Genomic DNA, 15,341 nt, shown 5'->3' with positions numbered 1-15,341 from the left:
TATCTTTTAAGTCTAAGGACATAGGATGTAGGTGAAGGAACTAAAATTCTATGTGAAAAGATAGAGCAAGATCCTATTGGTCAGAGCCTCACCATTAGACTAACCCTCTCAGATGGAAAACATTATTCCTAAATTAAAGAGGAGCTAACAGCTGCCAGCATTACACAAGAAAGTAATTTTAAAAATCAGAAAATGCTGGTTTATGTCAAGCATCTGGCAGAGAAAGGCTGCAACTTGTCATCCTATGGCAGAAAGTACAGGTAAAAGGAAGTACTATTTGAGCAACCTAAAGGCTTATTTAATTTTATTCTTTGTCTAAGAACGGAAAGTAATGAGATTCTTTCATTTCCAACAGAACTGTATTTGTCTGTAAACAGTCTGAAATCAGAAGCCCAGAGGGAGGAGCTAATTTTAGCAAGAATTTTCTTTCTTTGACTTTCACTATTAGTGCCATCCTGTGGACATTTACCTTAACAAGTCCAAGCTGGTTCAGTTTTGCATGGAAGAGCATACAATGCTCCTATTCCCAGTATCAGAAAGGAAACAGCAAACTGGATTAGTGCAGCCTTCCCTCTCCCAATAATATTTACCTTCTGTACTCTAAGACAGCCTAAATGACAGATGTTGTTTGATTTGACTGAATAGAGAAGCAAACAAACCAACAAACTAGTGTTGGCAAACAGCTTTAGGACAGGTTTGCTGGCAGGAAAGAAAAAAGGCTCTGAAAATAATGACATACAAGTTCTTAGCCACTAGCCATTAATATCACATCAAACATGATTACAGCATTCATGGTTTTTCTGCTAACTCACACTATTTAAACAACTGACCAAATCTTACTACTCCTTCTCAAAGTATCAGCTTTTCCTTCCAGTAATACTGATAGAACCCTCTTGCTGTCACATCATTCTTCTATAGGTATCAACCTGTTTCCTTCTGTTTAAAATAAGTTATAACTATCCTCACATGGTACTTACTGAGGATTGGTCATGTTGGAGGATGCAACCAAATCAGCAGTGGTTCCAGTATTTAACTAATTCCAGCTGCTCTGCACAGAAGTTCTAGCCTTCCAAGATTAGGTCTCTGTGAGAAGCAATACAACATTATCTGAAACACAGTCAAAAGAACTCCAAAGGGCTGCACTGATATTTGTTGTCATGTTGCAAATTTGCCTAATAATTTTATTTCCCCCATGATTCTCTTGAAAATGAACCTGGTTTTATTCCATGTTAATTCCTCCATATTATGGAAGCTGTAGTTACAGTGGACTTACTTTTACACATGGACACCTGCTCACATATGTACTTCCGTAAGAACACAGGTCTTGCTTTAAACTTATTAGATTGTTGAGAAAGATAACCAAGATCAGAGATGGGAGCAGATTTTCAAAGAAAGCTCACTGCTTCAGGAGCACAAATTCTGCTGGAAGCCAACTGATATTTTTATCTTTCTTTTAATAATTTAATATACTTTATAGAAACGGGCATTAGCTTTGTCAACGAAGCTTGGGGTTTTGTTCTCCCATTTTCGAATTCAAACTGTGTTCCTGACTCCCTTCACTACTTCAGAAAGTCTCTTCCAAGAGTTAATTCATGTTGTCAAACATTCTAGATGGGTTGTTATCAAGATGACATTTTGACCAACAAAACCCACTAACACATTTCGAAAAGGTGCCACATTTGCTTGTGGCAAAATCTCCATTTGTATTGTATCCTGGAGCAATGCATGGCAACCAAAATGGAAGAGAACAAATGAATGAAACTTAAGAGAATGAAACCTACTGATACACAGGTTTTGATAGCTGGAAAAACATAAACTGGAGAATACCAAGAAACAAAAATTCTTAGAAAAAGATATCATGAGAGATTTTGTTAAGCTACTGTCAAGATTATGTGCTAAATAATAAAGTAACATAAAAACATACTGTTATTTTAATTAAACAGAAATAGTCATTGGCAAATTAGAATATTGCTGACAATAACACCAAAAAAAATTAATGATAATGAAAAATGGTTCTTAATACTAAACTTTAACCTGGAGTCACTTACAGGCTGAATTGTTAGTATCAGTCAAGTATTTGCAGCAGCAGAGACATAATGTAGCAACAGTGCGACTCTTAATGACCACTTGATACCAAATAGTAAAATTGAACTTACATCTTCTGTAGAGCCATTTCCAAGGCTTTATTTCATGTCTTGTAACCTTACAATAACGTAAAACGTAGTCAATACATTCTCAGATTTTTCAGATAATGTGCCTGGGTATGCAAAAAGAAAGGGTCTACACTGTGATCACCCTTCTCAGGTAGGTAAGTCAGCCAAAAGCAATTTAATTATTCATATGAAGAAAAGAAACAAGACCGATTTTAAAACAGAAAAATACACATAATTTAGAAAAATACACACTCCATTTATCTATAACCTTGTAATACTTCTAAAGTCAGCGTAAGAAGCAAACTTTTTTCAGATAAACTTTCCCTAATACAGCAGAGACGATTCAACATCCATTTGATATCAGGGGGAGTCTCTTCCCTGGCCTTCGTAGCTCTTGAATTATTTTATTTATTCTATCCCTAAGGCAGGAAAATACTAAAATATTTGCCTAATATTACTCATGTTTAAATCATGCCCTTGAAGGGATTTTGTGAATCCGTACCTACAACACCTTTATGATAGCAATCATTACACCTACCAGCACAACAAAGCTAAAATATTAATATAAGCCTTGTTTTGCAAAATTAATGCTCTAAAATCTCATTTGGGGTTGACATTTTACAACATTTTTCAAAATAACAGTTTTTAACAAATTAGGCACTTAGCCTGAGAAAATGGTGAAGGCATGAAGTACTGTGTCACCTGTCTTGTGAGACTGAGGAAACCGAGAATCCTGCTATAACTGCATCTGCAGGCCTGGAGAATATAAGGTAGATGGAGATAAAACTGATTTAGAAAATAGGAATAAAACTGACGGAAACTGGCCTCAGAGAACAGGCAGACAGATATAGAAATGGGAATTTCTTAACGTAGTAAAAAAAAAAAAAAATCACCATTTATTTTGGAGACAGCACAGTGCTAATACTCACAACCTCCCTCCCAAAGGGGGCTTAGAAAACAAAACAATGACAAAAACTGTGTAGCTAGATTTTAACAAATCCTTATTTTTTAAAGTGATCTCCAGATTTTGAGAGAACTTAAGTCATAACAGTGGGGCCAGCAACACTGCAATTCTTTCACACAGGACATGAACATGAAATATTTGCCACTCCAGAATACAAAATCAGACTCTTTTTTTTTAAGCTGGAAATATGCTTCATTCACAAAGAACTATGTTTTACAACTCAACCAGATCTGACCACTGGCAACACCAATAAGCCAAACCTGCTCTTTCCTACTGGAGCTGGCAGTTCTACAGATAGTTTGCTCACCACCAGGACTGAAGGAGCAACTTGCAGTCGGACAGCAAGCTCTTCTGACAGCTCTGATGGCTCCACAGGGAGCAGAGTCCAACTCGCCTTAGCTGAAGGGATCGTTACCTCGATATAAGGCGCTCACAAAGGTGAGACGAGTAACGTGGAAAGAGACCTGAAAGGAGATAGAGGGAGTCAAGTCTCCAAAGGACTCAGTGGAGCCTTCCAGAGAGAAAAAGTGGCAAAAAGTGAGTAATTTCTGGTGCAGATGCCTGATGTATTAGCTGATTTACTTAATTAAAAAGACAAGTAGTTAACATGTACGATAGGAGGGCAGCTCAACTGAAACCTTCAAAATGGACATTAATAGGTTGTGTATATCTATATCCTAAAGGGATGGCTGTGATTGATGCTTCTTTCTATGCTTTATGCAAGAAACACAAATGTCTTAACATATACTAGTATTTTGCAGAAACTTATTCTTTCCATCCACTCCACCTCATCTACCTGTTAAAACTTCCTTAAAAACCCACAACTTTTGCAGCAGCATAAACCACTCCCAACTTCCACAGGAAATTTCTGTGCAACTGAGTGGTGTTTAAAAGCAACAAGGAACAGCAGGGAGATTTTATTCTTCTGCATTTATCTCTCACTTGTACTCCTATAGGATATAGCATAGGCAAAGAGCAATCATGTGGCTCTCCCGTCTACCAACAGAGACGGGGAGGAGGCAGAGGTCAACCTTTGAGTATTCCATCTACCACCAGTGTGGAAATTTTTCCATACGGACCCTTCCACACCTATTCCAGTCAGTGTTCAGTAGACAAAAAAAATCCTCATCACTCATAGTCTCATCTGAGGCAATTAGTTAACAGCTCCGGTGGGGTTTTTTTCACTTCTTGGAACTGAGATGAAACAGCACACGGTGCATGCTGAGTTGCCATGTGAGTATGAGCAATGCCCATTTTGTGAGAGTTCAGCAATTCTATTTGTTCTGTGGTGTGTTTTCAAGGTGAGATGGCTGTAGAAGGAACAGAGTTTTCAAACTTAAACAGACTTAATTTATAAAGGAGATATGACAGAAAGGAAAGAATTGTACCAAAAAGTTTCTAGTGCAAGCTCTGAAGTGGTATAAAACCCAGGAACATTCACTGGACTGATTGCTGTACTGTCTCATATGTACTGAGGACAGTGTAATCTGATGGGAAGCATATTTCTGCAGTTTTCTGTCTCAAGTTTGTGGACTACAATGTGGGGGATCACAGTTCAAATCTCAGCAAAGCTGACTCAGCTCTTCACCCTTCTGCAGTAGGTGAAGGAAGTTGCACCCAGTTGCTCAGTTGCACTGAGCTATTCCTGAGGCAAGACCTCCAAAGTGCTTGAAAGGTGCTGTATCTGCATTCCAAGTCCCTCAGTTTTCCTCTGTTCTTTGCACAGGTATTACACAGGCCAGAGTTCCTCAAAGCTTTTTCAAGGTACTCTTTGTTTGATTATTATTTCTTTCATCCCCTCCTTTGTGGGGACACTGGCAACTACTTCACAGTTCATTGGTTAGGCTCAGAACCACACAGGTTGGGAAGTGGGGTCATGCGCTAGAGTTGAGCAAAGGTTCATCCTGCTGCCTTGCCCAGCACACATCCTGTCTGAGTTAATTTGTTAACGTTTAGATCAACCTTCCATTGTCAGTCACCACACCTTCACTGTAGCTTGCTAATAAGGAGATAAAGTCCAGCTTAAACAACACAAAACACAGAACAGAGTTTGGAAAACATATGTTAAAGTTTAGCACGTGTGTACATACATTCTAAGCTAAAAGAAAAAAAAACAAAAACTCCAAGAGCAACCTTAAAAAAGCAGCTGTACTCCACCTGTGCATGAAAACTATGACTTTTAGCATCAGTTTAAACAGTCTTACAAAAATACATGCCACAATGTAGTGGCCCCACTACAGTGGGTGGGGAGTAGGCAGGTGGTTTAATTTAAGCCTATTGCACCAAAGTCTCTACTAACTTGTACCCTGTTTAGCTGAGCTGAAGTCAAGACCACACAGGTGGGAGGTGTTAACTGGACTTGCTCACGTTCTGAGGAGTATTATCATGAAGCTGTAGACTTCTGTACAAAATACACTGACTGAAACATGGGAGTTCATGTTCTTACAAGTATCAACAAGACCAAGCTCTGACATGTTCTGACTTCTTCCACATAGCCCCCCCAACAGCAGCTTAGACACATGGAGAGGCTAACAGTTTGCATTCAGAGTAAATGCGACAGGCCACACTTGAGGAAACAGCGCCTAAAACCTGCATTTAGCTAACAGCATTCTTACCCAGTTTCTGATCCTTCCTCTGACCATGCCAGAGCCATGCACCTGCACACAGGCCATTACAGTGAACTGGATCAGGAAACTGATTTGGAATTCCAATCAACAACAAAAACATTTTAAAAAGTGTTAAGAAAAATAAAAATGCAGGATGGCTTCCCTGATATAGGCCACAGTACAGCTCCAGAAATAGTAATGTCAGCAAAACTGAGAGGGTAGGACAGCGCACTGTGGGCACAGCCACAGAAACAAACAGCATGGTAGAGAAATACATAAGATCAGAAATATTCAAATCAAAGCCAGGCTTGAGCCCTGCTCACTGGCAACAGGAAGAGGTGCAAAATGAAAAAGGGCTTCCATTTGGGTTGTTTTCTCCTGTCTTACACTGGAGCTTTTTATTCTGAATTTAGTACATAAAGGAATTGTTTCCTTCATGCAAAAAAAAAGTTGGTTTATATCAGTCTATAAGTTAAAATTTTTATGCAGTCTAAAGCTCCAATGCAAATGATGGCTATTACAGTTCCTACTGGGCACTCCTAAGGAGGCCATGGAGCTATCCAGAAAAACAGAGAAAGGGAAAGAGGGAATAATTTGAACTAGGAGGAGGGAAAAACACCTAACCAGACATTACCCCAGAAGCTTTCAAAGAGAAAGGGGAAGTGTGATTTAGGAGTAGCTACATTTAGTTCTTGTGAATTAGACTAGACAAATTTATTGTGATTAACACCACTGATACCACACTGAGGATCAGCATGACCATGACGTGATCACTCATCTCGACTGGTTCAAGTCGCATTTCTCCGAGAACTGAAACTAGGCTTCCTGGGATAACCACCTGGTAATTTGGACAACCGTTTTTGTTTTAACTTCTGTGAGAATTTTAACCAGCTCCACACATCTGCATTTAGAGTGTTATTGGTCACGTATGTAAAAATGTTTCTTCAGAAATCCAGCAACCTGTACTTCTGAAGGGGAAACCCTGAAAACCTTGTGCAGGAGAGGTTTCTTTGCCTTGCTTCAGACTGAACAAAGTTGTTTTATCTTTTTTTCCCCCTAATGGGGGAACAGGTTAATTGTGATAAAAAAATTAAAATGTCTTTTGATTAAACTGACCCTCCCTAATTCACTTTTAAGACAAGAGTCTGATAAAGTATTTCTTTATATGACTGTATAGATAAAGAATACTTCCTTTATTTATTTTAAAAAATAATTGATTTGTCAAAAGATTATTAATGCAGAAGTGTCACACAGAAAACAAATAGCAAGTTAACTTCCTTAACAAGTACATTTGATACATATTTTAACACTGCAGATTTCCCCATTCTATTCATATCTTCAACATTCCCATGAAGTAACCAGAAAAAGGAAAGAGGTACAAGAGATATGAGCTTTTTATTTCATGGAAAAGGGGATGTTGAATTTTGCATCTTTTTTATGGAGGGATCCACAGTACAGTTTTTAAATACATCACATTAAAAAGGAAAAAAAATTTTCTATCACAGGAAAAGTATTTAGATTGGAAAAAAATCAGGCATTCAGAAATTAGGAAACAGCAGATTTGAACTTGCTCATGCAGCCATAATTCTATCCCCTTGTGGTATCATCCTGTATGCTGAAATTAAGCAGAATGCTGTTTGGGGAAAAAAAAGAGCATGTAATCATGCAACTAAATTATTCATAAATATAGCTCATACTTTCTGTAGAGAAGTTCAGACAGGCCAAAAAAGAGAAAAATAATCTTGTACACAACCATAACCTCTCCACAAATGCATCGTGATCGTTGGTCAAATCTTAACCTTTTTGGTACTGCAGATTTGGACTACAGGACAAAAAACACTACCTGAAAGGAAGCCTTCAGAGGGAGCCTAGACTAATACAAACTCTCAGGAGAGCCCAGTCAAGTCCACCCTCTCCCAAGGAGCTTGCAGATGGTACTTCCAGACAGAAACAGGAGAAGCTGCTCTGTTTGGGATGGTTATGAAAAGCCTCCACTCATGCTCTGTCCCTCTATCTCTTCACCTAGAAACTGCAGGGACTACACAGCAGGTCTACACGCAAGGTCCTGTGACATGCAAACAATCCTGCATGACTATGCTTTCAACATATACCAGTGCTGTCCTGACAGCTCCTTTGGGCTCTCGTTCCAGTTCATGCTACACAGTGTATACTGGCACTGTTGAAATTCAGTTGGTGTGATACACTACCAACTTTGCAGAAAAGGCACAGGTCCAGCAGGTACTGCAGCAATCCACAACTTAGGTAAATCTTGAAAACGTCACAGTGCAACGAAAAGGTACTTCTCTGGACTGATGGCCTTCTGCTTGACAAATTTTAACATTATGGCAAATAACAGGAGCAATATGGCATCTCAAAAAACTGGATAAACTATCAAGGCTACCCAGATAGAAAGCTTGCTCATGGCTCCTTAATAAAGAACATGCATTCAATCAGCAAACAGATTATTCATTTATCTCTTACTCTGCAGTAACTCCAAGCCTGCCACCTACCTTACCAGTTTACAAACTGCCCCCCATTTCGCTGTAATAAACTGGTGATCCTAACAGTTGTTCTCTATAGCTTCCCCATGCAGTTAAAGCAGAAGGAAAAAATACCCACACTATAGGGTTCTTGAATGGAGAAAATCAACATAAGAGAGCAATTGCATATTTAAAAGGTCCCTTTACAGATTTGTCTAGTTTTCAGCATTTGGGCCTGCTTAATAAATTGATGTTTCACATGAACATTAGGCACAAGGCTGCCAGCCTACACTATCTTACTGCACATCTCGGTATCTCCTGTTCTGCTTAGGTCTCCAACTGCTGGAGATGGTGCTGTCATTTGAGAAGTGAGGTCATATCTACACATACAAAGCAGCACCATTTAGACCAGGCATGGCTCCTAGCGAGATGATCTCTCTTTACAGCCCAGCACAAGGATACTAACAGAGACCATGGGCTTTCATAAATAGCTCCAGCAGCATGCTAGGTTGATACTGCTTCTGGGCTCACAGTTGGAAAGCTCAGTATTAGTTAGCTTTTGTGATGTACCACTGCACATGTTGATAGAAACAAGCCTGGCATCAACAGCTCCACTGGACTGAAAACATATGTTTTTTTCCAGTCTGGGAAACTAAATGACTCTGGGCTCAGCCAGCACAAGGTTAGAAGATTATTTGGACAAATTTCATAACTCCGTCCCAGCCCAACCAAGATTTTTTTGTGCCAAAAATAGTTTCTCAAAAGAAAAAAATAGCTCAAATCTTCCTTGGATTAAATATTAAAATATTAATTTTGAAACCCAAAGTTGGGTTTATGTTTGCTTGGCTAATAACAATTCAATTTCTGAATTTTAAATGTTTGTGGATGACACTAACCTCACCGAGTCATATTAAGCCAGATTATTACTATTGGAAGCAAATCAAGTACCCATTTAGTTTCAAAGAAGTTTGGTTTGCTTGCATCTGTCAAGAGTCAATTCTTGGATTTTGCTTCTATAATAGCTCTTTTTCTGATTCCCTAGAATTGCAGTGAAAAGCCACTAACCAGAAACCTGCAGCCATGTCTTTTGTTTTCAAACCAAGCAAGATGGGTCCAGTCACTCTTTAGACTAGTAAAGAAAAAAAATACAATTTCCAACATGCTAGAATGAATGGTTTTAGTTCTTTATAGATACCCAGCAGGATTTCTCTCATCATATTTGAGTTAATCACACATGCACTTAATTTCCGTAGTCTGCTAATGGCTTCTGAGGTAAAAATACAAGCCCATTTGAAAGCAACAGCAAAATTTCCTTGGACAGAGCTGGAATTTCACTCAGGCTTTTAACACTAGTGATAGTGTAACACAAACACTTGAGTCAGCCTGCTCTGAGATGTCCCTCAGTTCGATGTATGTCTCAATTCACTGTCAACCTGTCTTAGGGGACACTGTCTTAGTCATGTGAAAGTAGTAGGATCACCCCATGTGTCCCATGGAAATGGTTAAGACTCACTACATTTTAATTTCCATCCACAATATGTGCTGCTCATCTTACTTGGAGGTTAACCTTCTAATGAACACAAGCTTAAGTATCTGTCCATGCTCTTAGGTTAATGTAACTTGAAGACTGCCCTTCAGCCACTAGACTTCAGCCTTCAGACTCTTCCTCAAGCTATTAATTTTCTTTAAAATCCTGGGCCTAATAGATTCTGGATTGAAACACCTTTAGAAAACTTTAAAAGTATCTCTCATTTTCTAGAGAAACTAATGTCAACCAAAATACAAAAAAGATCTGCAACACTACAAAAAGAATGGGGGAAAGTACAAAGAAAACCTCATAAGAAATTCTTGGCATTTATTAAATCTCTGGGAGCTGAGGATTTCAGTGCATCTTACCAACTATGACTGTAAATATTATATTTCTATATAAGAAGGAAACTGAGAAGAAAGTTCATTAGACCAATTCTGTGTCTCACAAACAGCAGTACAGAATCAAAACAAACCTACATAGACAGGTACTCAATCCAGTCAAGCTATTAGACAAGTCAAAAACAGCATCTGGAAATAATGATTTCATTCTAAGAACCAACTACACTACAAATATATTTGAGAAATATCTATGTTCTGTCATTCCTGATAAGTATTATGGGCAACTTTCCAGACAAAATGCAATAAATTCACATGAATTTATAGCTTTACTGTATATCTTACTATACAACTATATAATAATTAGCCCATTGATGTGAAATACACTGTTCTTCTCCCAAACAGCACTATGCTTTGTAGTTTAGCTTTTGGAAACAAATGTTTTGATTGCAAATTTACAAATAGTTGCAGTAATTCATCTTGGTGATGGGTACAGGATAAACCTCACTCTGCAAAAGCAAACAGCTAATAAAATTCTTGAATTCTCATCCTGTCTAGTACTTCAGAGGAAAGTTATTTCACACAGTGCATGCAGACACAATAGTTGTACTGTCTGTGGCTAGAAAAAAATCTTTCCTGAACACTGGGGTTAAGTGCCTTATCATAGCACACAACATACTGATAGTCATTATTTTGATGTACAGCTAGTGCATTTAACTGTATAAACCTTAGCTCCCTCAGCAGGTGGTGGAATGCACTTGCTACATATTCTAGGCCAAGTTTCTGCCACAAAATACTGATGGTGAGTGACTCAGTCCAAACTGACTAAAGCAGGCCCAGCCCTGACAGTCCTACATACAATCTGGAGGAAGCAGCCCACCTAATGCAGCCATGCCAACTGGCCAGTAATTTCTACATTTAGTAGCCAAGTCTGTACCTTGCCCCCTCAGTTCTAACTGAGGTCTGGAAGACATAACAGCCAGTGTAAGTTTGGAGTCTGCCTAGACTGTCTGTTGTGAACTGCACAGGTAGGAGAACAATTCTTCCCACTGCACAGGGAAACAGGATGGGAAGTGCTCGCTCTTTGTCCTGCAGCAAGAAGCAACTACAGTGCAGGGGCTAGCACAATTTTTTTAAGAAGTATAAAGGGGAAAGAAAAAGCAGAAACTTGAAAGGTCTCTGAAAAAGTTCATCTAGTTGAAGATGTTCCTGTTCACTGCAGGAGGGTTGGACTAGATGATTCCATGAAAAGCAGCAGAGCAACAAAATGCCCAGAGAGAGAAGGGATGGGATCTGGTTTGACACCTGTTGCAGCCAAATTCCAGGATATGGCCTGGTGAAGAATTCATACAGCAAAAAGCCAACACCTCCAAGGTCTGGTTCAACTTACAACTACAAATAATACAGACTCAGAGAACGGATTGGGTTGCAAGGGACCTTAAAGATCATCTAGTTCCAACCCCACGGGCAAGGACGCCTTCCACTAGCCCAGGCTGCCCAAACCTCTGTCCAACCTGGCCTTGAACCCTGCCAGGGAAGGGGCAGGCACAGCTCCTCTGGGAAACCTGTGCCTCACCACCCTCACAGTGAAGAGCTTCTTCCTTGTATCTAATCTTAATCTACCCCCTATATACCTCAAACAACTACACATTTACTTCTACCTTACATTATGCATTTAAAGTAGGTGGGTTTGAGCTTTAAAAAATATTATGTCCATTTAAAAATAATAATTTCAGGTACTATATGTACTTAGATATATGCTTTGGAACTTTGAAGCTCTAGTTTTTCTACTTAGAAAAAAACAACAGAACCACATTTTATTGATTGGAGGGGGAACTTTAAAGCAAGCATTAGGTTTTCAGAACTTTTTTACTAGAGGTAATTGATTCATTAGTTTTGTATGGAATACAAGAAGGGTCACTGAGGTATGCAAAAGTAGTAGTTTCTGAAAATGCTGAATAGTGTTTTCCCTGCACAGGCATGCAGAATTCTTCCAGCAGGATGAAGCTATTTGCTTATTCATATAAATATATTAAAATGCATTCGCTACTGGTCATACAAGATATCACACATGAAAAGTAAAAATGCTAAACTGATCTTTTTTCCTCCCTTCAAGAATACACAACATCACCATCCCTGCTCAACCCTCATCTCAAACTCTGCAAGAACAGAGAGGACTGATACTATTGTCACATGAGTAAATGGAAGGCACCACAAACTACTGAATAAATTTCAGAGAAGAGTGTAGGAACACCCACACACAAAGTCACTTTGTTTTAAAGTAGAAAACTGCCAACTTCCACTGATAGCGTCAGTATCACAGAGAAGCTTGAGATTAAATTCTCAATTGCTAAGGGCTCAAAGTTTACTCTTCACTAGGAAATTAATCTTACTGTGATTTAACACTGAACCAGTTTTCCCTGTGGCACACTAATTTGGCGCTACTGCTAACATACTAAGAAATCCATGCTGTAAAGCAATGAAGATGATACTCTGGGATTCAGATTTAAAATCTACTTCTGTATTCCTTCACAGACTTCTGTAATGTACTTTGAATCAGGGTCTTAAAGACACATAGTAAAACTGAGCATCTTCACAACTGACCATGTTAATCAACTAAGACCCCAGCAGAACATTAGTGAGAAACACTGAACAATAAAAACAATATTTCAGTATGTTAGAGGCAGATAAAATTAATGCTATGATTCAAACAGAAGAGCTAATTCTGTGATGTTGCTTCAGCTGTTTGGACTTCAGCACCTGTATGCTACTTCAGGTGCCTAAGTGCTTTCACAGGACTAAACCATGACTTCCCGGACCACCGTTCTCCCTTCAAGGAGAGGGTAGGGGAAAGAAAAAGAAAAGAAAAAAAGTACTTCCCTGCCTTAGAGAAGTTTTGATCATACAACTCAAGACAGCACAGTGATACAGTCATTAGTTGCTCTGCCTTATCAATCTAACAACAATGCAGAGACCCTCACCTCAAACCTGGTCTTCCTGAAGTGGCACCAAGAACCCCAGAGGTGCTGCACAGCCCAGCAAGGCTTCTGCTGCACTGACAATGCAGCAAGAAAGTACAGAAAATGTTGCACAGACAGGGACCTGGCTTCAACTCCTCTGGTAATTCCAGAAGTAAACTTTTCAGTAATTGTTCTATTCAATACTTAACAAATCATTGCAAAACAGGAAGAAAGAAATAGCATATAAAAACTTCACATATGTTTCCTACTAGAAGTCATGTATGTTAATACCTAGGCTGCTTGTTACATATAGAGCCATGGCTGCTTATTTACAGATGTAAAAAGTTGGGGAGATGAACTGAGAAAAGTTATTCTTTCAAATGTCTGGCACTAATGCCGAATCAGACTAGTTGCTTTTGCCTGTGTAATAAATAATTATAACAAACACGTATTAAAGGAGATATAAGTGTTCACAAAAAAATTACTGTATTACGGCAGTGTCTACTGGAGAAATGTAGTACAATGGACAAGTTTATGCAACAGACTGCTACCCTGGAATTCAGTCCAGGAAACAGATAAAGCAGATGTATTTGGAAAAGCTTTGTTTACTATTTTCTTTAAAACAAAAGATCACAAAAAAACCAGGACAACCCAACCACCCTGGTCCACAAAAAGTTCTTTGTTATCATTCAACGTTCTGTGCTGCGATTCCTAAACATTCACCAGAGCAAGTTAAGGGCATTCTGCCTGTAGGCACCACACAGAAAGGCTTTGGCCACTACGGTGTGACCCAACGTAGCAGTCATCCTGCCACCCTCCACAGCTCTATTTTAGCAATATCTTATTTAGTACTTCAAGTCCCATGACCCACATCCAATACAGAGGTCCTGTCTAATACACTGATCAGATAAAAGGATGCTTTTCAAGCAATGTTATGCAAGGGATCCATACTGCAATGGAAGTCACTAAACAAATGCTAAGTTATAAATAAAACACATTCTTGCTCTTAAGCCACCTCCCAGCCACCTGCTTGAAACTAAACTGTGTGTTACAGTTGCAAACACAGAATTTTGTTAAGATTTATCAATTCACCCTTATTAATATAAAAAACCCCACTCTACCAGGGTAGTCATTAACATTTCTAAGAGGTAGGAAACTCAGAAAAATGTGTCCAAAGACAGACAAATGAGAGCAAGGAATGTGTATTAACTTCTAGATTAAAACTACGAAGAGCTGATCAAACTGCTGGAAATTTTTCAGAAATGCTTTTACATCAACGTTGCACTAACATTCCTCTAACCCAATCACTATCTGCTAAATAACATATCAATCTCTAGCCAAAGACTCACTAGCACTTTCAATAAAATTTAAGTAGAACTAATGAGTACATACTACCTAACTAAACCCAAAGTCCAAGACCACGTGCAAATAGGTGCCAGAGTCTGAATTAGAACTCGCATTTCTGACTTTTGGTCTGACACTCAGTGCAAAATGCCACTTCGCAAAAGAAAAGCCTCCAGTATTATAAGTATAGGTTGTCAGGTTTTAAAAATACATATATGAAGTCTTGCAAAAAGTTATTTTGTTTTAAAGTCTTGTTTGAATCAGAAATATAAAAATGCAAAAGCAATATAAATTCTCCAATAGAACAAGAATATCTGCGAGGAATGAAGATCATACCAGCCTCAAGTCAGAGATTTACTGCACTTGACACTGTAAAAATAAGCAGTAGAAGTGAGATAAACTGCTTGCTGCAAAGACTAATAACGAAGAGGCAGTATCTTGTGTTCATTCATTTCTAATCTTCATAGCTCCAAAACACTGGTCCTTAATAAAACTGTTATTCTCTTGTGTTATCCTTCTCTCTCTCAGTATACTGATTTCAAACACGAAGTTGACAATTGACGGTACATGACCTGTTGAGCTTACAGCATTTGATAAATACAGGATAGAAAGCTTTCAGATGGTATCAAGCACCTGTTCTCAGTGAGAGTTGTCAAAGGCATCCACTGCAAACTTCACTGCAAGATTGAGACAGGAAAGATACCAAGGTGACAATCAGAATTGTATGATTTTTAAGGTCCTAGAAATGAACAGTCTTTCAGGACAAGAAAAATTGGCCCGTGCTTTTGTTATCTGCATACTGCTTCGACACACATTAGGTACTTTAGGTGGTGTTTTTTTTTTTTAAAGTGACATAAACCCTGATCAAAAGTACTTAATCTGAGACAATGTTTGCTGTAGAAAGATCACACAATTTTGAACAAGTATATACTAATTTATAAATATAGGTTGGTTTAACAGACCTATCA

The 15,341-nt window shown here is 38.6% G+C and overlaps 1 protein-coding gene across 2 annotated transcripts in view; it reads right to left on the bottom strand.

The window, feature by feature from the left end:
- The window catches only part of TMEM266 (transmembrane protein 266), a 99,303-nt gene that overhangs the window by 70,324 nt on the left and 13,638 nt on the right, over nucleotides 1–15,341 (bottom strand). The window contains exons 2-4 of one of the 2 annotated variants that reach the window (XM_074917550.1): nucleotides 3,425–3,581; nucleotides 2,157–2,257; nucleotides 978–1,083 (exon numbers count right to left, since the gene is read on the bottom strand). In XM_074917550.1, coding sequence (XP_074773651.1) covers nucleotides 978–991 — 14 coding nt within the window. In that variant the 5' untranslated portion in view covers nucleotides 992–1,083; nucleotides 2,157–2,257; nucleotides 3,425–3,581. The remainder of the gene's footprint in view (nucleotides 1–977; nucleotides 1,084–2,156; nucleotides 2,258–3,424; nucleotides 3,582–15,341) is intronic. The other variant, XM_074917551.1, reaches the window with a different exon arrangement.

The sequence above is a fragment of the Athene noctua genome, chromosome 13 (genome assembly GCF_965140245.1).
Source record: "Athene noctua chromosome 13, bAthNoc1.hap1.1, whole genome shotgun sequence".
NCBI lineage: Eukaryota > Metazoa > Chordata > Aves > Strigiformes > Strigidae > Athene > Athene noctua.
This window is presented reverse-complemented; position numbering and strand designations above follow the sequence as displayed.